At 39.1% G+C, this 23,692-nt stretch overlaps 3 protein-coding genes across 4 annotated transcripts in view; 1 reads left to right on the top strand and 2 right to left on the bottom strand.

Annotated features, from left to right (window-relative positions):
* The window catches only part of mmel1 (membrane metallo-endopeptidase-like 1), a 51,986-nt gene that overhangs the window by 1,461 nt on the left and 26,833 nt on the right, over positions 1-23,692 (top strand). The window contains exon 2 of one of the 2 annotated variants that reach the window (XM_080890874.1): positions 3,830-3,914. In XM_080890874.1, coding sequence (XP_080747000.1) covers positions 3,860-3,914 — 55 coding nt within the window. In that variant the 5' untranslated portion in view covers positions 3,830-3,859. Of the gene's footprint in view, positions 1-3,829; positions 3,915-7,102; positions 7,846-23,692 lie in introns of those variants that run through there. The other variant, XM_080890873.1, reaches the window with a different exon arrangement.
* tnfrsf1b (tumor necrosis factor receptor superfamily, member 1B) lies at positions 2,561-8,581 on the bottom strand. The gene is made up of 9 exons (XM_080890875.1): positions 8,428-8,581; positions 6,975-7,068; positions 5,510-5,635; positions 5,233-5,391; positions 4,353-4,446; positions 4,023-4,273; positions 3,819-3,905; positions 3,613-3,671; positions 2,561-3,247 (listed from the first exon to the last, which is right to left on the bottom strand). Exons 1-9 carry the CDS (start codon positions 8,572-8,574, stop codon positions 2,699-2,701), a joined length of 1,566 nt encoding a protein of 521 aa, XP_080747001.1. The 5' UTR covers positions 8,575-8,581; the 3' UTR covers positions 2,561-2,698.
* Positions 11,605-21,151, bottom strand: miip (migration and invasion inhibitory protein). Its single transcript, XM_080890714.1, has 9 exons — positions 20,804-21,151; positions 16,962-17,137; positions 16,572-16,677; positions 15,033-15,144; positions 14,875-14,954; positions 14,654-14,780; positions 14,043-14,139; positions 12,529-12,648; positions 11,605-12,348 (listed from the first exon to the last, which is right to left on the bottom strand). Exons 1-9 carry the CDS (start codon positions 21,033-21,035, stop codon positions 12,211-12,213), a joined length of 1,188 nt encoding a protein of 395 aa, XP_080746840.1. The 5' UTR covers positions 21,036-21,151; the 3' UTR covers positions 11,605-12,210.

Raw genomic sequence — 23,692 nt, 5'->3', positions numbered from 1 at the left:
CGTGTTTTGGAGTTTGTACGTGTTTTTACGTGTTTTGGAGTTTGTACATGCTTCAGAGTTCGTACGTGATTTGAAGTTTGTATGTGCTTTGTCTCTAGGGGCCACCGTAAATATACTTTTATTTATTCACTCCACATAAAATGTAATAAATAAATCATATAATACAAAAATCAACTATTCACATTTCAAGTTTTAACTATTTAAATTTTCAGCTTTTTCCTTTCACAAATTTAAAGTGAAAAGAACACAAAACACTGCAAACCACAACACAATTAAATATAAATTATAATATGAAAACTAAAAGAACATGCATATTCTCTGTCATATGGACCTGCATGAATAAACTTTCTCAATCCTTTATCATCTGCAACCGAAAATAGTTGTGGATGATTACTATACCTTTCTAATGTTGTTGTGCCTGCCTCTCTTTCTCTCTCTCTGGCTCTGTTCCTGTGCTACTGAGTGTAACTACCGCCCCTCCCCCCTCTGCCCAGCGTAAAGCACAAGGCTCGCGTGCAGAGTGAAGCGGAAAAAAAGTGCGAGAGAGAGAGAGGCTGAGAGAAAGGAAAAAAAAAAAAACCCACGTGACGGCTCGCGATAAGGAGCCGGCTCGCGTCGTTCACGTCAAAGAGTCGGCTCTAAGAGCCATTTCGTTCGCGAACGACCCATCACTACTGACTTCATCTAACTAGCAAATGTTTTCCAGGCTACGTTGGTGATACAGTTTTTTTTAATGTGTATGATATTTTTGTCATGCGATTTTAAAGCTGGTCCTACAACCGCATCCAAGAATAACATGCAGCGTATCTCAGAACTGTCGGTGAAAATTATTCTTGGAGCTAAGTTTAATTGAGCTGCATTTTAAAGAGGTGCAATTTCACAATTTGTGTATATTTTCTAAGTTCACTATTTTGTATGTGTTGAGAAAAACACAGATTTTAAAATTACATGGTCTAATATTTACATTTAGCATATAACTGCAACATTATTTTTTCGTTTGTTTTTTTTAAAGACTCGAAAGGACTTGAAATTCAAAGTTTCAGACTTGTGACTTGACTCGGACTTTTACACCAGTGACTTGAGACTCGACTCTGACTTGCCTGACATTACTTGAGACTTGACTTGAGACTTGAGGATAAAGACTTGAGACTTACTTGAGACTTGCAAAACAATGACTTGGTCCCACCTCTGCAGACATCACAAGGAGAAGAAAGGTGATTTACGTGACTATTAATGTGGCATATTTGTTAGTGCCAGATGAGCTGGTCTGATTATGTTAGAAACTTTTGATGTACTGGGAATTTCCCACAGAACCATCTCTTGAGTTTACCGAGAATCATCTGAAAAACAAGACACCCAGCCAACAGCAGTTCTCTCGGTGAAAATATCTTGTTGATGCAAGAGGTGACTGGCCATATTGTTTTGAGCAGCTAGGAAGGCAAAAATAAGTCAACCACTTGTTACAACCAAGGTTGTAACCAGAAGAGCATCTTTGAATGTACAGCACGCCAGTCTTTGAAGCAGATGGGTTACAGTAGCAGAAAACCACAGTCTGTACCACTCTTGTCAACTAAAAACAGGAAACTGAGGCTGAGATGTGTATGTACTAAGCAAAATTAGACAAGAAAAGATTGGAAAGATGTTGCCTGCTCTGATTCTCAATTTCTGCTACGGCATCCTGATGGTTCGGTTATGATGGCTTCTTCCAGCAGGATAATGCACAAACTTCAAATCATCAAGATCATCAGATCTGAATCCAACAGAGCACCTTTGGATGTGGTAAAACAGGAGATTTGCATCATGGACTCAAACATGACAAATCTGCAGCAACTGTCACACAGTTGCTTCAGTGGACCCAAACATGGACTAAATCTCTGAGGAATGTTTTAAGAGAATTAAGACGGCTATGACAAAAGAGATTTAACATGGTACTAGCAAGGTGTACCTAATAAAGCGTCTGATGAGCGTATGTGACCGACGTCGATCTTCAGCCCCCCCGTTGTAGAAATATTTTGCAAATGAGGAAATTAAATTCACAGAATATCCCACAGAGCACATGCAGCATACAGAAGCGTGAATGAGCGGATATCTGTGCCCTCTGTCACATGGAGGAAACCACAGCTATTTCAACTAGTTGACTTCATGGCCCAATATTGTCAAGCAGTTTCTGCAAACTGCAAGGAACCCAGCCTAGTTTCTGAAAGACTGTGACTGAACTCTTTAGGGCAGCCACTGCTGCATGACCAGAGTGTTTTCTTGAATATGTATTTTTTTTTAAAAATATATAATTTAAAGTGTAGCTGTGCCATTTTGCTTTAAAATAATTTGCTTAATCTTTGACATTTTGTCATCTAGTGCAGTTGACCTACATTTTTTTAAAGTATGGTTTTGGTATCCAAACACATTTTTGAGGTTACCTTACATGTAATACACAATATACAGTGATGTGTGGTATCTTAACAAAAGAAAATGATTCTTTCAGCAAAACTGTACACACAAGATATGCATTTTACAACAAAGATTGGATATAGATGTAATATATTATGATGACTGTAGACTACACCTCTCTCCATATTTACATTTTTATTTCCAGCACGGCTTATATATATTTATATATACATATATATACAAATATAAACAATAAGTAACAGTTTCTGCCTTCAAAGTGGAAATAGTTGTGTACCTTAACATCAGTCTTTCATGCATATGAGTCTTGCTTCGTGTGCTCAGTGCAGTAATTGGAACTCTCCGGCACTGACATTAGTGACTGTTTGCCATCTTCTTGCTGTGGGGTGCTAAAGGACTCCTCTTCCTCTCCATAGGGGAGCTTACAGTCAGGTTTTATCAAGTCCGCAGGTATGAAAGCTGGTGTCCCACAGGACCCGTTTCCTATGTGCAAAGTGATGTTAACGTTGACGTGTGGGCTGGTAGTCATGGGCGTGATGATCTGAGGGCTGCTGGGCTGAGAGGACGTCTGTGTTTGGATACTGGGCTGTGGTGCAGCAGAGTCTTTGTTGGAGTGTAAAGTCTTGGGCTCGGACAGAACAGACAATGGATTGTCAAGCGCAAAAGTGGAATGTAAAGGGCTGATGGATTCCTGGCTGCTGCAACCATCAGTTCTAGTTAAAGTTTCGGTATTGGTTGTGCATTGACTGTGATCACTGCTGGCTTCCCCTTTTTCTAGCAGGCACTCATTTTCTTGTGATGCAACTTTAAATAAAGTCAGCTGAGTTTTCCCACTGTATTTCTGCAGGGAGGAAGAAAAAGAGAAGTTCATTTCCAGCGGATTTTTAAAAAAATCACAAACACTGAGCTATTCTGCCATAAAGACTAATTTTATGGTGCCTACCAAGCCCAGTTTTTATTGATGCTTTTATTGGAAGTCGCACTGTGGTTACAGTTAGCAGTGGTGTTGTACTGGACTGGATTATATCAATAAACGTGCAAATGGGAATGTTTCATGATTTAATTGTTGTAAAACTGAACGCAATCAACTTTAAAAGGGGGAGAATAAATGGCAGTGATCTTGTACTGAATTGCAGACCACAGAGGATGTGTACTTTACTAAATGTAGGGTGTATTCAGTATGAAAGATAGAAAGCCGAGACTTACTTCGTCAGCAGTCTCACAGTTTCCGTTTGCATCCACCTTAGGAGATAAACTTGCAGTGTCTAAGAAAAAAGAACAATGGTTGTAAGTAAGAGAGGGAAAGTGTAATAAAAACTGTTCCTTGTAAAGAAGTTAAAAACTAACTGGTCCTTATCATTCTCTAATGTAACTCAGAAATAAACATAATGCCTATAAAAGCATATATTTACCTTTCTTGCAGATTTTTTGACAATAACATAGCAGAAAAAGGATGATGGTGATGACAAGTAATCCAGTGACAGAAGCAATTAATCCAACTAAGAGAGGTAAGCAGAGATACATCTCAAAAGAAGCAAAACAAGAGCACTTTTGAAATACTTTTCATACACAGCTGTTTTCTTATGAGTAGTCTGAAAGTTAGTCAGTTATAGTACCATAACTGCTGTCAGGCGGTGGGGTCAGTAGGCTTGTTATTAAATAGGTGGAGGGTTCTTCTGAAACTGAGGCAGACTGTGTGGTGCTTCTTAGCAGAGATGTCGAGCCTGAGCTTGGTGCAACTGTGGTCGTGCTTGTGCTGGGAGTTGTACCGACACTCTTCTTGTGATTGTCAGTTGTTGTCAACTGTGGTTCACACACATTGTCTGATTCAGTATTGCCTTCTCTAAGAACAGCCCTCCCATTGCAGCTGAAGAGAACAAAGAGAAGGGTCAGCAATTTGAGTCTGGAACACCTTTGTGGAAATACCATAGCTCTCCTTCACTCACTCTGTGTGGGGCTGGCAGGGGTCAGTGGAGGAGGTCTTGTCAGAGAACGTGCCTTCGGGACATGTTTTACACTTCACATCTGAATTTGGTGTGCCTGGCAACAACAGAAAAACATTTAATTTAATGACGTGTTTCACTCTATGACTTGTATTGTATGGAACATGTTACAAAACAACATTAATAAAAGCACTGGCATATTGAGACTTCATGGGAAATATCAGAGAGACTGAATAGAAATCTGTAGAAAAAAACGCTGTAGCTGCGAAGAGTGCATCTGACCCACTGTCCCGAAAAAAGCAGTCACATGAGCACAGTATACCGACAGCTATATTGCACTAAGGATAAAGGTCAATATACTAATAATGTCATAACATGGTATTTGTTGAGTGATTTGGTGGGATGAGCCAGAATAATTGATCATGTTGATGACTCTTGATTGATCTATAAATGAATCTGTAACAGCATATAACTTTGTCAATGAGTGGAGTATATCTACGAGGAGGCTGAGGGCCGACACCAGTACTTTTTCTATTCCAGTAACCACTAAAGTTAAAGCTATACTTAGAAAAGGGCCTGTTCTTGTTAAATCAAAACATCAACCCAGATAAGTGTGGACTGTGGGAGGAAATTAAAGCACCCAGAGGAAACTCGCACAGGCAATCAGGAGGTCTTGCTTGAGGCAAAAGTGCTAACCACTGCACCAGCATGTACCCCTCTCCTTTTATTTTTGTTATATTTTTATTAGTAGTAATTACAGAAGACCCTCACAGAAAGAAGTTGGCTCATCTGACAAATGGTACATCCTTAAATTTCAAAATATTGTTTTAAGATGTACCATAAAAACATAGTGACAAGAGAGATATAAAAAAAAAAGTTTTACCTTTTACAGACACTCCCAAGCCAGGTTTGCATTGTTTGTATTTTTGGCAGTCTGAGCAGTATGGATTGTCATATCCCAAGCGGCAGAACCTCCCAGGTCTGCAAATACACTTGGACGGTGTTGTAGAGGAGCAGTTCTGTGCATACTGTAAACCTTTTTCTAGTTGAAGACAGAAAAGTATTCTTTGCTCACATCCATTGCTTGTTGGTATTAAACAAAACAATAACTGGACAAATATGAGTGTAATAACATGGAGATGTACAGTTCATCCACTGACCTTCTTTGCATTTTTGACAGCTATTACAGTTTGGATAGAAGTTAAAGTTCTCTCGATACTGATCCGGAGGACATGGTGTACACACAGTATCGGTAGTTTCAGTGCAACGTGTGTCCCCTCGATAGCCTGTAATTATATCATTTTAGTTACTTAACTTACATTTATATTTAATTTATAAGTTTTATATGCATTTTATTACTGCACATAGGTACCGTAACTCTACAAAAGCCCCAAAAAGGCCAAAAGCATAAGTTTAATGTTATTTGTCATAGTTGTTAATTGTTCAGCCTAATAAAATCTGGTCATACTTTGATAACGTAACAGTGACACATACAATGCATTATAATACAATACTTTATACTCTGTCCCTGAGTGCATTAAGTTATTGCAACTATAGCATTTAATACACACATTTAACCGATAAAAGGCAGTCCAATAAAATGTCTGCTGCACTCATTCAGTGGTAAAGTGGGAAGTAAAACAATTAACTTCATACTGAGTGGGAGAGATGAGATTAGTGAGCATGGGAGATCAAGTTATCTCATGAGCAGGGGTGGAGCGAGGGCAAAACGGCTGAAATGCTTCAAAGTAAAACTGATTTCCAGCTCAGTGTGGCCCAAATCACTGTTGTCACAGCAGGAGGTTCACAAAGCCAAAAACACACACAAGCCACTGCTTAACAAAAGAGGAAATAAACAGAGGGAAATCCTTGTGTGAATGCACCTTTTGTTAGTGCAGTCATTACGAAACCCAGCCTACCTGCAGTATTAACCAGCATTTTTGTTCGGAGTCAGGAAGTACACAATTACCAAGCTGGTAGTTTTTGTTGCAGAAAGAACAAAAAAGCCCCTGTTCTCTATTCCTCAAATCCCATAAAGTCCACCACTGAGTAATACCTTAGTATTTAATATATCTGTATCATTCAAAAGAGTGTTCATTGTTACTACTTGTTGACAGGTACTACCTGTTTATGTTACAGTATACACATTGTATTTTAACTATGAAATTCTACATAGTAATAGCTTGATTTTTCATGTCTATTTCAGTTTGTAATAGATGTGGAACTGTAGACTTTTATGAGGCTTTGTGTGTGCACCTTTCCAAATGAAGTTGGGCGGTCTGTGTTTGTTAAGCTGTGTTATGTGTAAGGTATTAAAATTCTGCTTTAAATCTTTAAGTAATTAACAGTATTGTGCGTTTGCTTTCCTTCGTCTCTGAGGATGAAAGAGCAGCTTATAAATACATATAATTAGTCACAGTAGGTGAAAATTTCCTTCTTTCACACCTTCACACCCAAGTTTTACTAACACGTTTCATGACATGCGTTAGTGCTCATCGTGTAGTGATGCAACTTTCAGAATAGCTTATGCCTGACCATTGTTTATCTAGTCTAACTGTTGTGGTGGAAAGTTTTGTAAAAAAAAAAAAAATGCAGTCTTTGTTATGTTTACAGGACAACTCTTACCAGGGCGACACTTTGTACAGCACAGGCCATTGTGATTGTACTCTGTGTCATTTCGACACTGTCCATTTTCACTCTTGTAGGGTGTAGAGCAGACCTATGGGAAACAGACAAATACTTGAGCGCATCTCATTTTCTGCTCCTTAGATGTAGACAGCGAAGAATGCTGTAACCCTCCAACCCAGAGCCAGTAATTCAGGTAAATTTAGTAATTCTGAAATTACAAATTTATGTGGAAAGTGTATGACGTTTTTGCTATAAATGTTCTCAGAAGTAGACAATAAGCGTAAACATTAGCAAACTCAGTTAAGATAGTAATTTCAAAATCAAAGATTTAGTCACTGTCTGATATAGGAAACAGACAGGTTGAGATATAACCTGCTGTACTTTTGAGTATGTTAAATAGGACCTTAAAGTAGAACCAGACTACCCACACCTTCGCCCACTTTTTCCTTTCTGGTAATGGTGCTGGCCCCAGTGCAGACATGGTCAAACAAGCAAACTCTTGTTCAGAATTCATAGGAAGTGACTCTTTTTTCTGCAGTATTTCTGGGCGTTTGGGCAGTGCACGCATACCAATGCCTTAACTCACATGCCATCTCTGCCTGTGCTTCTGTCTCACACACCAAAAGATAGTAAAGACTGAAGTACATTGTAGCTGCTTGCACACCTGTCCTATGCACACACAAAAAAAACATGAAACTCCCTCACCGCAGTGGCCTCCAATGACAAGCAAAATGAACGATTATGCTGACTGCAGCACCGTGTTTCTCGTATTACAGGAAACAGAGGCGGCGACCTGGAAGCGCTGGGTTCCTAAGCAGTAAATTCTTGTGTAGTGTGACCACCGGTACTACTGCGAGTCATGACAAAGGTGATTTATGAAGCACTTTGTTCTTATTTCCTGACAGTTAACCAGCTCTCGGCTTCATGCCTAAAACAACTAATGATTTACAGAAAAGCACAGTGATACAGGGAGATAACAGAAAGAGCTGCTCCTTCATTTCTGCAATGAGATATTCAGTCTGAAACTCCATGAGAGAGCAAGTAACCGAAACCAAACATTCATACAGGTTCACCACAGCACAACCTATTCATTAAAATTCCACGGTAAAACTTACTGTAATATGATCACATTGATACAGACTATTAAGAAATGCTTTAAAAGAAATGAAAAACTCTCCGTTTGTTGGTTTCAGGACAGGTGATCAGATTAAACAATATACAGAAACACATTAGAAAGGTTAAATTACATGACAGAAGTTAGACATCTACATTAAATCTTTAATGTTAATGACGGTCTTTCAGTGATTTCAGAGAACTGCGTCTTCAGTTCCTTTTCCATTTAAACTGTCCCTCTGGTCATTAGCTGAATCCCACTGCACTGGTATTCATCCAGTCTGCGATGAACAGTACAATCAAGTGTGACAGACTTAAAGACAGTGACAAAGCCTACCTTGATAGTTTGGGCACACAGCAGAAACAGCAGTAAAAGCGTGTCCTTCATTGCTTCTTTAAAGTAAACCACAGAGGAGACGAGTCGGCAGCCAGCGTGCGCACTGTACTTTTCATTTCTAGGCGGGTCAACACTCACTGTGCTCATGTGTAAGCAGGAGTAGTTTCCTTGAACTGAGTTAAGTAGTTGGAGGAAGTAAACCAGTAACACGTATTCACATATCTGTAAAAACCTAATACGAAGTGGTACAGTTCATGTTTAAAAAGCGATGTTGGACTCCCACATGTTTACATATGATATCCGTTATAAATGCGCAGTATAAGATTGCTATGATCTCAGCATTTGTTTACCTGGGGTAATTCAGTGTCTGCTAAAAGAGTAAGATTTACTCCAGCTGCTGGCTGTGCCGTGAGGAAACAATGGTGTTTATGGATAATATTTCTTTCATGTTAAAGTAAAATTTAGACTTCTACAAAGAAATGTCTGCCTATGGACAGAACACCAGTATGAATAGGTAATAATTAATTTAGTACATATGAAAAGGGGTCGTTAGGTCAGTAACATGATGTGCCAAAAAGTTTGTCACATAAAAAAATTAAGAAATAGACCTTTGAACAACAACTTGGAAGTCATTTTTAACCCACATCTTTTCGCATTATGTAGATTTGCTAAGTGGTCTTTACTAGTTTCAACAAGAAGGTAGGGCTTTATTATCAGTATCTAAACATCTGAGTGAAAAGACATTGGATCTGGCATTCTCAGCTACTAAGTTCTATTTAGTCACGTAAACAAAGAGTTTTATTCAGCTAAAATGCATGTGACATTAGTGTTTAGCTATAAGCATTAAATTTGCTGATGTGCATTGAGATGAGGATTGTGTGTCTGTTGCCCTTCAACGCTCGAACGTAGATCAGCATAAATGCACCAGAATTACTTCCCACTTATCGTGGTTACATCTGCCTAATTATGCTGCTTTAAATTCAAACTCAGCAATCAAGTTCTGCTGCTGAGGGCTGTACTGCAAAATAGCATTTGGGACTTAGCAGGGTTACTTAAGGTTCAGCCCTGAGTTTTTAGTGTCACAAAGATTGTTGGAAGATAATGAAAAACATCGTCTTGGAGTTGTAAGATTCAAAATAAGGACATTGTCCTAAAACCTAAGTTTTGATACTCATGTGTAAGCAGGAGCAGTTTCCTTGAACTGAGTTAAGAAGTTGAAGGAAGAAAACCAGTAACACACATTCACATATCTGTGAAACCTAAGTTTTGATACTTGTCACCCTATATACATTTGTAAGCCTGCTTACAAGTTTGAATTGTGCTTTTGTATTTCTTCAGTCCATTTAACACGACCAGGGTTAGGGCTGAAAGAGCAAGCCGAATCTTGTCTTACCTGCCATAAGACTAGCATAATTTAAGCAACAACACACTAGATACAATATGTAATTATAGTCAGATTCACCTGTGCCTTAATGAAGGCGTAGTGATTCTGGTAAACGTTAGGTTTTGTTGGCAGCTTTCCTTTCCAGTTGTAAATGGACTTTATCTGTAAGCATTTGTCTAGTCTAAATCACAATTGCATTGCTTTTAGCCTGTATTATGCCAACAGCATACTTCTCCATGTGGTCGGTAGACTAGATTGGGAGATCTTGGATCAGCTTATGGAGCTGAAAACTACTTTAATTTGATCATTTAATAGGATTTTTGATGTTCGGGGAAAAACTGACAGGTAATAAAAAGTTAAGCGCTGTGTCAACAATTCATTCAAAAAATAGAAGTGCTAAAAAAAATATGTATTGAAGTCACCTTTAAAACAGGAAGTGAATGCCCTAGATTTCTTTATACACAGCAACCTAGATGCACAGCCGTCTATAGAGCACAGCTTGCAAATTATATGGGTCAAATGCAATGGCTATTGTACTACCTAATCTACTCAAAGGATTGATGTGGATAGATATGTGTGTCTAGACTTATAGTTTTGTCACACGAATAAAGATTTTTAAGTTCCTTTTTAATGATCTAAAAAAAAAGAAACCAGAAACACAGGTTCAACTCTGTGGCTGCTAGCTGACATTGCTCAAGAGTCTTTGGGTGAGACGTTCCCAGCTTGATCTCTCTGTGGAGACATGGGAATAGTGAAAGGCAGAGAGGTTTGTTTTATCATACTTTACACCTCAACTGTTTTATTCTTGTTAAGACATGTTTTCTGCTATGACACTGAATGCGTTTGTGCTCTGCCCAGTCTGATGCCCCTGTGCCGCAGTGTTTGTTCCTGTGTGAGAAGTTGACATTTCATAATAAAGTTTCCCCTCCCACATTGTCATCACGTCTCTGCTGCTCAGCAGTATCAGCCCTCTTGTCCATTACAGTCTTCTAATGTTTAATCTAAAATAAAAAACTTTTTTCATGAAATTCTGAGCTTATTTTAGAGCATTAGCCTCACCTGAGTTTCATGTTGTAGTAAAAAACCACAACAAGGTGAATTGAAACCTTTTTAAAGGTTTTTCTAAATATCTTAACTTTCACGTGATAGGGCACTGATTTTGCATATAGTACTGATGACTAATTTCCAAAAGTACAGCATGATATTTGTTAATGACAGACATGAAACATTCTTGAGACGGGAATGAACGCACTGCTTGCTTCTATTTCTGAAGAAGTCAGTCTAAATATTTCACAGCAAATTGCGCATACCATCGAAATCCCAAAATGCATCTATGCCACCGTTACCAGCCATAATGATGATTATGCAATGCCATCTTGTCACTCTCTAGTGACTTTCAGATCCTGTTTTCGCTGAAGGAAGAAAAAGTTGGTGCTTCTAACAAATACACTGAAAGGTTTAACGACCATAATCAACAGGGTTAGATTCGTTTATTGACAAGTGTTAGAGAGAAAAACACTTTTGCTATCACAGGGCCACATCTTACACAGAAGCCTTTCATTTATGTCACAACATCCGCAAAGTAAGTCAACTATCGGATGTCTGTCTGTCAGATAACTCAGTCTCTGATGTTTGTGGCACAAACCTTCAAAGTGCTTCACCAGAACAGGAAGATATGAATTATTACCCAGTCATTATATCCCTTCTGAGCAGCAGAAATACATCAGAAAGAAATCAGTAGAATCGTGTTTACCCTATTTCTGTGGATTTAATTGGTTGAAATACATTGCATGTAGATTTTTTAATGTATTCAGAAATTCAAATTAGTTGGCTTAGAGGGGACAAACTGGAAAGCGACAGTGTTATGGGTGGGATTTCTACAGCATGTGACATTTAACATAGGTGTTTCTTTGGTTTCCTGTGAACTACTGCTTCTGTACCTTACATCAGCCCCTGCTTTTGCTTCTATTGTGTTCTCAGCCCAACATTAAGGAAGTGTCAAAGGAAGCTTAAAAACAGAAGTAAGCTAGACCCTGGAGCCAAAACAAGAGGCTGGAAATGGAAAAGCAAACTTGAGACAACCAAAACAACATCCTTTATGTTGCAATGTTGTACATACACTTCACTGAATAATTCTAAGTAGTCTTGCTTCACATCCACAAGGCTGTTGACAGTAACATGTGCAGTCTAAATCGGTTCAGCTTTTAACAGAGATGAAAAAAAGGAACAACCAAATTGGAATTGCTGCAGTTATTCAAGTTTTATTGTACAGACGTGAATAAATTAATCTAATCTGTCATCTATGACAAAACTTTTTAGACATCCGCTCAAGGTTTTCAGTTTTGGCGCTTAAAACAAACAAACAAAAAAAAGCCCACTCAGTATACTTTGATAGTTTATCAGCACACAGGGTAAGGAGGGTAAGATATGCCGCCCACTCTTCTTTTTGGATTAAACCGTTGAAAGTTGTGACGAGCTAAGCGAGCCACATCTGAGATCTGGTTTGGGTTATGAGACACCCTCAGTGCAGACCGATCCTGAAAAATATTTTTAAAAACACCGTTTAATTTGTGACATGTACAGCACCCTCCGTAATTATGTTAACAAGAGCGAGAAACTGTATACTAGGAACAGCTGCTTATTTATTAATTATTAAATCAGTCAGCCCTGTGGCAGCTTGGACTGTATAAAAACCACACAGTTGTCCAGTTCCTCACCTCCAGTTGTTTATTCAGTGGTCCTTTTGGGTTCTTCACATTAACACTGCTCTGCAGGTCAAGGCTGCTGGGTGGTGGCAGGGTGCTCTGCCCTGTGTTGGACCACCCTGATAGACAGTGCTTGAAGGTGGAAAAAAAAGAAAGAAAAGAAAGAATGCTTTGAGATGAATTTATAGATTTGAATACAGGGGCCATAACACAAGTTGCAGAGATGGCTGATCGGCTATACAGACCTCATGGTCAAATTCACAATTGCGGGTACTTTACAGTCAGAACATCCGACCAATCAGTTTAAAAAAAATAAAATTTAAAAAAAAAAAAAAAGATGCTAAAGCCTTTCTAGAGATGGGATATGCAACACTTCTGTATCATAGTATCTGGTAAAGTGATGGCATTACTTCAGATACAATAATTTTCCTCAGAGCTATATTCATACAAAGTCATGGTACTTGTGTAATATACCTGAGATACCAAGTAGGACATCAAGCCACACAGGATGCATGAGGTCAAAATTTTCTTTCTGCGTCATAACAGGCCACAGTACTGCAAGTGTTCACTATGCTGAGCAACACGCATTCTGAGAGGTACACATTTATCAGGAGTAGTAATCTCGTGCATGCCTATCTCTTAAAGTTTGCAGCATTTAAATGTGCTGTGTCTACAGCACCATATTAAGGTGTTTATTGGTCTATATCGCCTGTACAGATACAGGTGATGCAGATTTGTCAGCTGCACCTCCATGATGTGGATCTCCTATTCTACCATATCCCAAATATGCCCTCTTGGACTGAGATCTGGTGACTGCAGAAGACATTAGAGTACAGTGAACTCACTGTCATGTTAAAGAAACCACTCGTAGATGAACATGGCCTCAGTCTCCTGTTCTTAGCTTACAGGAGTGGCACCCAGTGTGATCTTCTGCTTTTGCCTTTTCCTATCAGGTCAATGCAACCTCACCCAGAGAAATGCGGCTCATCGGCTGCTCTGTCGCTTTCAGACCATTCCCTCTTAACCCTAGAGGTGGTTGTGTGGGAAAATCCCAGGAGATCAACAGTTTCTGAAATACTCACACCCACCCGACTGGCAAAAACAACTATGCCACGCTCAAAATAAGTTAACTCACCTTTCTTCCCTATTTTGGTTCTCACTTTCAGCAGTTTCAGCATGTCGTGTTGACCATGTCTACATGCCTACATGCATTGCGTTGCTCCCATGTGACTGGTCAATTAGATATTTGTGTTAGCAAGCATATTAATGGGTGTACCTTACAAATTGGCCAGTGAGTGTGCGTTTGTGTGTATATACTGAAACATTACAGTTTATTAGCTATAAGAGCAGCAAGTAAGACAATAACCCGTGCACACGGTCTAACTGTTTTTAGGAAGTGAGATGTTGCACCTTCAAATCACCAATGAATGGAAAGACACAATGGCTAGAAGGGGTTTTATTATTGTGGGACAGTGGTTCAATCAAATCAAGTGGTGATGATCTTTAGTCATTAACCTGTAACTCACCGATGGTAATCCTAAACTGTCAGAAGGGTCAAAGCTGCATCGCCGATGAGCTTTGTATATGTAAGGTGGCAGAAGCCTGGTGCGAGGGATGCTGACCCTTAGAAATACAAGAGAAAGAAGATGAGTAAGAAATCTGAAGAAATCTATTGTGAGGTGATAATTTTTTCAAACTAATCCTGATAATTTTTTAGTCAATATCACACAGCAACACTACTGATTACAGCACATTTGAACAAAATGTAAAATGAGAATACAGGCGCCGTTGCTTTTAGTTATTAGGACTTGATCCAGTGGAGGTTTCGGGCGCCCTTTTCACAGGTTTCCCTTGCCTTGTTGCAGTGTATCATACTACAGATCAAAGCTACCATAGCTTGCTTTTTGTGTCGCTGCTGTTTTACTGAATTCAGAAACAGCTTCAGCTTTTAACGTGTAAAATATGGGAAGGCAGAAAAAAATAACACAAGGTCTAAGTCCCTGCTGCACACAGTAGAGCTGCTGCCTCCTGTATTCAATTGAAAGTGACAGACTAATATATTTTAGATAAAACTGATGAAGTGCTTTAATGTTCATAAGTGGTTTAACAATGCAGTTCAAGTGCAGGCCATCAGTACCTGATTAGAGCAGGTTCAGCAACAGTGTGAGGGTGGGAGGATTTAGGCTTTTTGCACAAGGGACAGCACTCCTGAGAGTGGAGGGGGACCGGGAACAGTCTGCTGTTAATCCTGTAAGAGAATGTACCTGCACAAAAGGTGAGCAAGCAGAGACAAGTGTTAGAACAGCCTTAATGAGAGGAAATAGAAAGTGGCCTGTTCAGATAAATGCTCCCTCTTACACTGATGAGTGTCCATGTTAGCTTGTGGGCCATCCTTGTCTGTTAGCAGTTGTGTCACTGGCTGGTTCCCCTGAGAGAATCTGTGAGGAAAATCTTAATGAACCACAGGAAAACACAGTATGGATATATAATAGAGATATTTAAAGAGCACCACTCACTCGGTTTGTCCACTGTGGACACACTCGTCCTTATTGAGCGATCGAAATACACAGAGATCATTGAAGAACTCGTCTGAGCGCTCTATCAAGGAGTCCTCAGTATCCAGCACTCCTAACAGGGTAAAAACAAACATCAGCTGTTATCGGTACTTCTGCTTCAAAGATAAAAAGTGGACTCAAGGCGTGGAGATGTCAGAAAGCAGCTAAACAGGACAGTTATAAGCACCTGGGTATCCCATCGGCCAACAGGAACCACAATAACAATACATGAAGGTCAGCTAAAGCCAAATACCTCCACAAGGTAAGACAGGTGCTGAGAAGCCAGCTCAATGTTAGGAAAAAGATCCAAGGCATCAATACAAACACCCTACCAATCACCAGATACCCAGCTGGAATAATAAGCTGGCCACAGAATGAGATAGACACTAATGATGTAAAGACACAAAAACACCTTACAGTGCACGGAGGTGTCTACCCGAAGTCCAGCACCCTGACGCTCTATGAGCAATGGAACGAGAGGCAAGAGCGACAGGATGAAACACGGAGCATACGTGAATATACCATGAGGATCGCCCCTTGAGATGAGCTGCTCCAAGAATACCTCAGGCAGCTGAAGACAGACGGTGATGACAAAGAGGAAGAGGAACTATCACTGGACGACCAACCTCCTGCATAGGATGTACCATTGACATAAGACAGATACAGAGGAAGTGGCTGACACCAAGAAATCCTACCAGTTGCTAGAAAAGGCCGGCTTAAAGAACAGCACAAAGGTTCAGTCCGAACCTGGGTGGCTGGCTGGGATAATGTTCAGGAATATGTGTTGTTCATATGGACAAGTGTCCAACTCCCGATGGGAAATGCTACCACAGGTAGTAGAGAACAACGGGGCTAAGAAGTCTCTGTCCAGAAGTGCAGTCAGTACCTTAAACTCTGGTAGAGGATCAGAGCCTGACGAACATGCATACCACACTCCCAGGGGGCAACGGGGAGAATTTTGATATGATAATTTATCTTTCATCATTATTAAACAATTTAAATATCAGAAAACAGGTCTATGTAAAGAAAACTTAACATGCAACATTACACTAGAACTATACTCCGCCTTAATTCAAAAGAAAAAGCTGTAATAAATGTATTGAGATGTCTGTGGATATCTCCACAATCAGACTTTTTAAATTATTTGTTAATCTTGGGCACCACAATAGAAAATGCAAAGGTTATATCTAGGTTATATCTATTTCACTACTGCAGGTTCTATGAGTCAGTACTTTCAAAAGCATATTGTGAAAATGTATTACATGTGGGATTAAAAAAAAGAAATCATGTAACTTGACTTTTCAGCATTATAGATTTCCTGTTACTAGAACGATTAAATCAAAGGTCAGAGGAAAGGTCAAAAGGTTAAATAGATCTAATAATAAGATTTGAAATATATGCAAACTAATTTAACCTAAATTAGCAAAGCGTGGCTCCCTATATTTCAGGAGCATTTTGGCTGCAGATCAGTGCGATATGTGACAGACCGATAAAGCTTACCTGCTATCCAGTCATATCCGAGTAAGGGTGGTAGGTGATGCCTCTCTGGGTCAAGGACGTCTTTGAAATCGTCCGACTGAAACGTGACCCTGCTCTGCACACCCCTCTACAAAAAGAAAGCAGGCAGTGCATTAGCAATCAGCATATTCTACTTCCACCTTTTCAGTGGACATAAAGCACACAGCTTGCTGCAGACTTGTAGTTTATAAACTAGTTGTAACGATATAAATACAAAGCTCCCAAACCAATGTAGATGTGAATTAGCTTTTTTGAAGGGGGATTGTCAGTGAAATACTAGTGAGTGCCTTTTCAGTTTGAGATGAATTATTTATTCCTACTAACTTTATAAGAGTAACACAGGCAGGGTAATGCTGATGCTCCTTTGCTTACCTGTCCTTTGCTCGGATTTACTACACAGGACTTGGTGCTGAATGGCTCTGTGTCTTGTTTCTTGCTGCCTCTAATGAGATCTGATTTAACTGTTTGTTCAGCAGTTCCTTCTCTGTGTTTGGTGAAAGATGGTGTGAAAACAGTCTTTTTGATGACTGTTCTTTTCTCACAAGTGTCTGATGAAGACAGGAAGAAAATGATTTCTAAATGATTATTTCACACATTACATGCAGACCACAGGCTCACAGTCAAATGGAAAGTACCAGCAGGATAAAAAGGCTCCACAACAAAAAAAACAAAACAAACAGAAAAAAAAAACTGCCAATAGTGTCAATAGTGAAAAGGTGATAAAGACACAAATATTTTTTTTATTTTAGTTACATTTGAACACATATCAGTTAAATGTCATCTCTGATGAATGGTAATAAAGGTGCACTTTGTAGTTTTTCTTCCAGATACTTTCAAATTTTACACATCATTTCATCATGTATATACTAAATCCACTATTAAAAAATAAAACCAAGCACCATCCACTCTCTATAATAAAGCTCACATCTCCAGGGAAGAAATACTTATATTTAAAGTACTTTATTAATAATTACTTCAGGCCTCAGTCACACTACACCACGAAAAACCATTTGTCTTGCATTTGATTGCGAGTGTCTGAAGTGGAATGTTGAGCATCTTAATTTAATCAAACCTATCATACTATCGAGGGGCGTGAAAGAAATGTGAATATGTTGCACTGTGTGAGCGAACTGCTGCTTCACTGTGTCGAAATGTGACTAAAAAACTGAAACGCCCACTCTGCTTGCTGTAAACAGAAAAAATAAAGTTTTATCCATTTATCTGTTCAGTTCAGTTCTGCTTTATTTCAGGGTTGTTAGGGAACAGAAATATGCGGGCCTTTGCTCTAAACACTCACAGTTACGGGGCAAAGCCAAAGTTTTGGCACTGCACTCAGCTTTGAGCAATCCATCCGTAAAAGTTACGCACTCATTCTGCTAAACTTGCTCTCCTCTCATTCCAAATAAATGAACACTCCTAAAGACAACTAATGCACATATATCGGGCGCAAAATAAGACTTTTTTGTGCTATTTGCAGGCATTTGCTAAAAACTTTAGCAACTCAATTGTATGTGATTTATTACATTATATCCTCACTTGGAGAAGTAAATGATGGAGCAGACTAACTCCGACCGATCTTGGCAATTAATTTTCCATTTACAAATAAGACAGCGATTAACTGCAGACGTGATACAGGTTTACTCCCACAGTGTGGCCTATGCAGTCGCTTTGCAACCAAAGCTGGTCACTGAGAGGTTGAGGGTGCTGCACGCTTAACCTCTAGATCATAGGTGTCAAACTCTGGCCCGTGGGCCAAATTTGGCCCGCAGCCTAATTACATTTGGCCCGCGAAGCCATACCAAATTACTATTAGAGCTGGCCTACCTGTATTATACAGCTAATATATATATTGTTTAGTATTAAGCTTTGCTTGTTCCATATTCAGTTTTTCAGAAAAACTTGTTTGAGTCCATAAGAAAAGATTTATTCTTATATCTGGAGGAAGATTTTTTTTTTTTCAATAAATATTAATGTTAGCCTGCAACTTTGTTCCAGTTTTGAATTTTGGCCCACTGTGTATTTGAGTTTGACACCCCTGCTGTAGATGACAATTTGGTTGGTGCAACTATTTGCAAAAAAATTCATTCCAATCACTCACCAACCACCACCTCTCGTGATCGCACAGAAGTTACCGGCCTATTTTTCCTCTAGTGTGACTGAGGCCTTAGTGAAATCCGAAACAGACTATGAGAGTTTGAGAGTAAATATGTGAAGTTTGGCTCTGTAATGTCTGTTACAGCATCAGGCGCTGCAAGTTCTAACTGGGAATGAAGCAGTAAAGTGACGGTGAGGTTAGGGTCTTTTCACTCAGGAGTGAGGCAGCAATTGCACCTTCTGTTGCAAAACCAACAAACATTGCACATTACATGTCTTCAGAGACGCCCACATAACAAGGCTTTCTGACTGCGAGATGTGAAACAGCAGCCGCGGTGCACAGACCCAGTTCAGTTTCACAGACTGTAGAACAACCCACATGGCACAGTAGCAGTATCTGTATTAACACACAGACTGCTCTGGATATGATAGCAAATTACCTTTTTTATCTTGTACACAAATATTTTGTTCTTGGTAGAATACTGAAATGAACGAGCTGCGTTTGTGTTTATACATTTATAAATTTGCCCTTTTTCAATCTGGCTGTCTGTGATCGAGAGAATCAAACCCCATGTGTGGCTTCTTCGTGGTCTGCCAGTAGCGAGTCCACCTCTAGATGTTACAGCACCACAGATCTGATGCAGATAGCAACAGATTAGAGATTTATCACAGCTAATTGGGGTATTATTGCAAATAGATTGCATGTAAGTGGCAACTTGATCCTTTTCAATCAAAAACTGATTAAACAGGATCAAGACTGAGTCCATCGTATTTTCATTTTATTGTAGTCTTGACACACCAAGGTCATTTTGCAGATGGCAACTGACTGGGAATGGTCTCAGACTTGGTCACTGACTTCAAAATAATATGTTACTATTTCATGAAAAATATATGTTGACTTTCATTTTGATGGCAGCAAAACATGGGCCAGGGGCAACGAAGGCCAGAAAAGTAAATGGTACTAAAAAGAAACAGCTAGAGGAGCAGGTCAAGATGATTGGATTAAAAAAAAAAAAAAAAAGCGTTTTAAACAGGCAGAGTTTCCCAGAATCAAAGATGGGCAGAGGTTCAGCAATCTGTACAAAACAGCATGTACAGCTTGTGGAACAGGTTCAGAATAATTTCTTCAATGTGAAATTAAAAAGATTTTGAATATCTAATCTACAGTACATAATATCATCAAAAGATTCCAAGAGTCTGAAGAAATCTCTCTACACAAAACACAAGGCTGAGAATCAATACTGGATGCCCATAGTCTTCTGACTATCAGGCAGCACTACATTTAATGAGGACTCTCTCATGGAAATCACTACATGGACTTAGGTAAAGTGAAAACAGTTTCTTTTTGGAAAACATGGCTGCTATGTCCTTTGGACTAAAGAGGAAAAGGGGCATAGAGCTTGTTAATAATGCTCATGGCATGGGAATACATCAGCATCTATGAAACTGGCATCTGGAAAGGTCCCATGAGTGCTCAAATATATCCTCGTTTCCAGACTTCTTTTTCAGGGAAAGTCTTGGATATTTCAGTTCCTCCATGCTGCATGTATTTCAACAGCATGGCTGCTGGGCATTGAACTGGCAAGCGTACAGTTACTTCTAACCAAGTAAAAGCATTTGACACATCATGAAATGAAAAATTTGACGAAGAAGACCATCTGAGCAGCTAGAATCCCCCAAAAGACAAGAATGGGACAACATTCCTGTCCCACAAATCCACCACGTGGTCTCCTCGGTGTCCAGACGTGTACACAGTGGTAAATATGATCCTGTCCCAAGTTTTTTGAGACGTGTTGCTGCCATCAAATTCAAAATGGCATTATCTTCGCCTCTAAAACCGTACGTTTTCTAGTTTAAACATTTGTTCTAATGTGAATATGCGCCTACGAGATCTGCAGATCATCGCAGTCTGCCTTTATTTACGTTTTACACGTTCTTGGAGTTGGGGCTGTATATGTGAAGGAGTTTAATCTGGCTATCTGGTAAACAAAACGTCGACAGCTTTGGTTTGTTGTGATGTGAGGTCTGGATTGATCAAGAGCAACTCTGATGTGACCTTAGCTCATTGCTAATTACTTCTCTCGTGCTGCTGGCGTCAAGTAAACAAACAGTTTAATTACCGGCAAACTTCACGGAAGACTTGGCTAGGGCCGCCCTTGCAAGGCCGCGGTCTCCACCGGTCATCCCGATCGTTTCTTCAAGTGGTCTTCTCTCCTCAGCTCCATCCTCTCTCTCCCTCTTGCGGCTTTCACGGCAGCCGCACAGCCGCTCCAGTTTCTCTCCATGCTGCCTCAACTGGTCCAGTAACTGTTTATTGCGCTCTCGCAACACCTCCAGCCGATCCATGGACATTTAGTTTTAATATTAGAGAAAGCAAATAAAATGTAGCTTTAATTAAAAGTACATCAAACACACAAAGAAACTTTCGGGATCTTCTATGCTTTCAATTAGGCCGACTCCATAACAACGCGTTGACAACAGTGATTTGATTGGCTGTTAACATTTTACCCACAATTCTGAGCATTCTTAAAGTGACAGGCACACGTGTAACTATAAATTTTCACTACAAGGCCAGATGTTGAACAACAGAGGGCGCCACACTTCCATGATGGAAACACTGATGAGACTGATGGGTGACTTCCCCAGAAACAACAGGACCCACGTTTTTTAGGATATTAGCTGGCTTTTTCTCCCCCTTTTTCATCCCCCCTTTTAAAAAGAAACACTTATAAGTACATTTTTATGTTTCTGTTTTCAGTAAGTTTCTGCTACTACTTAATTTTTTCCCCCAAGAAGCACGAAGGAGTGACCGAAGTCTAAAAAATATCAAATTCTTCAGTAGCATAATTTTATATTGTCGGGCATTTTATATCACAATGCCCGACAAGTTTATCTCACAATAAAAGTATCCTGTTACCTGTACTATTTTAATAAATGTATATGTATAATATATGTACTTCAGTAGTTACTTGTTATTTTTTGTTATATTTTTACTTTTGCCTTCCTCTCCACTCAAAGCACTTTGGTCATTTTCCTCTAACCTCTGGCATCAACAAGGCATTTTCTTTCAGAGAACCGCCACTCACTGCATATTTTCTCTTTTATCAAACCATTCTCTGTAAACCCTAGAAATGGTTTTCTGGGGAAACCCCAGCAGATCAGCAGCATCTGAAATACAAGTCCAAAGTCCCTTAAATCACCCTTATTCCTTCAACAGAACTTCTGTACTGTAAAATGGTTCCAGTTAGTGATTTGCTATTAAATATGATATTTTTTGGATTAACATCACCTTCTGCATACCCATTGCCAAGATAATAGAGGAGTTTTGAAATTATGTATTTATTTTTAAAGTAGGAGAATTTTTTTTAAATGCCATAAAGGAGAACATAATCCAAAGTTCATTATAAATATTAAAATTAGCAACATCATGAACAATGTACCTTAAAAGCAGTTTGTTCCTATGATGTACTAGTTACATTCCAATACATTTTTAATGTTGATATACATAACCATATAATATTTAATCATGCCTCCATAACTTTGCAGCCTTTTGTTTTTTGTAAAAAAAAAAATTAGTGTTTCTGTAAAAGTACTTGGTTGCTCTCTACTTATTGATAAGGTCAGTGATGTAAAAAATATGAACGCACAAGGTCAAACTTAGTCTTAAAGCCATTCACAAAGCATGTTTTAAAAATTTTACAAAACACGAGCCCAACAACATCCAGCTAATAAATGAAAAGAAAAAAATGTTATTTATAGCACAAGAAAAACAAAACAAGATACGATAGACTACAGAGAACAGAACAAGCCTTTAAAGGCTGAGTTGAGCCTAAACAGTACCATCGGGGTTTCAAAGAAAACAAGGACAAAATGCTCCCAAGAAACCCATATTAGGTGCAAGGAAGACCAGGCAGCTCAGAGGAAAATCCTCCACAGGCCCCTACAAGAGGTGCTAGAAAATAATAGAACCTTTGGTGAATTTACAGTTAAAACTACTTGTATTTACAGCCTTTATGTCATACACAGTTTAGGATATTTGGCATGTAGTAATGAACTTGTTTGCAAATTTCCTAAATGAAGACACAGGCTCCCTAATAACTGCAAAACCCACCCATCACTTGTCAGCAAACTATAATTATTCTACTTCAGGGTCTGACATACTTCTTGTTTTCAGTACTCGGACATCTCCAGTTGTCATTGATACAGCCAGAGAGGCATTCATTTTTAAGACCACAATTTTTAATGTTACTGTGTTATACTGACTTGTCTTTGTACTATTTTGCATGTGCATTTTACTAAAACGAATTGAGATGAACAGCAGAAACAAGAGCATTAACGTCTCTCTGAGCCCTAACTGTAAATTGCAGTAATAAATTATATGAAGGCACTTTAAGTGACTGACCTGTTGCATTTGGACTGGATTTAAGTCTATGGGTGTATCTAATATTTTTATCTAACATACAAGCAGTTATGACTGTATTTGAACATGACCCAGCTGATGTTTTTGCCCAGCTGCTGCTATTTACTCGTAAGATTAAAAATATAGAAGAGCGCTGGTTAACATTTGCTTACAGTTGTACTTTATTTATTCTGTTTATCTGTCTCAGTGGCAGTAACTATACTTTGCCCATGAAGTTCAGGATGTGTCTTTATCCTATGATTCTCTTATACATACAAACTTTAGTCTCTATGAATATAAACTGAGAGAAACTACAGCAATGAACATGCACGCTTCAGTTTCCTGTTTTTCTCAGTTTTAAATGTGATGTCGTCATCAGAACTTTTTTTATACCTTAGAGTTCTCGTAATACACCAAGTACTACCGAATCAGCACATTCTTTTCCTGTTGCCACGCTGCCGTTAGCTGATGATATTCGTATCAGATAAGAGCATGCAAAGATCAATCAATAATCAGAATTTCTTGCCAACTTCCTGTAGATCAGCACCCTCATTTTCTTCTCATTGTATGACCTTTCAAGGGCAATCTGTGCTTGTAAAAGTGTAGACAG

This window comes from Rhamphochromis sp. 'chilingali' (genome assembly GCF_963969265.1).
Source record: "Rhamphochromis sp. 'chilingali' genome assembly, chromosome: 9".
Lineage (NCBI taxonomy): Eukaryota > Metazoa > Chordata > Actinopteri > Cichliformes > Cichlidae > Rhamphochromis > Rhamphochromis sp. 'chilingali'.
The sequence above is the reverse complement of the archived record's forward strand: the minus strand, read 5'-3'. Positions and strand labels throughout refer to the sequence as shown.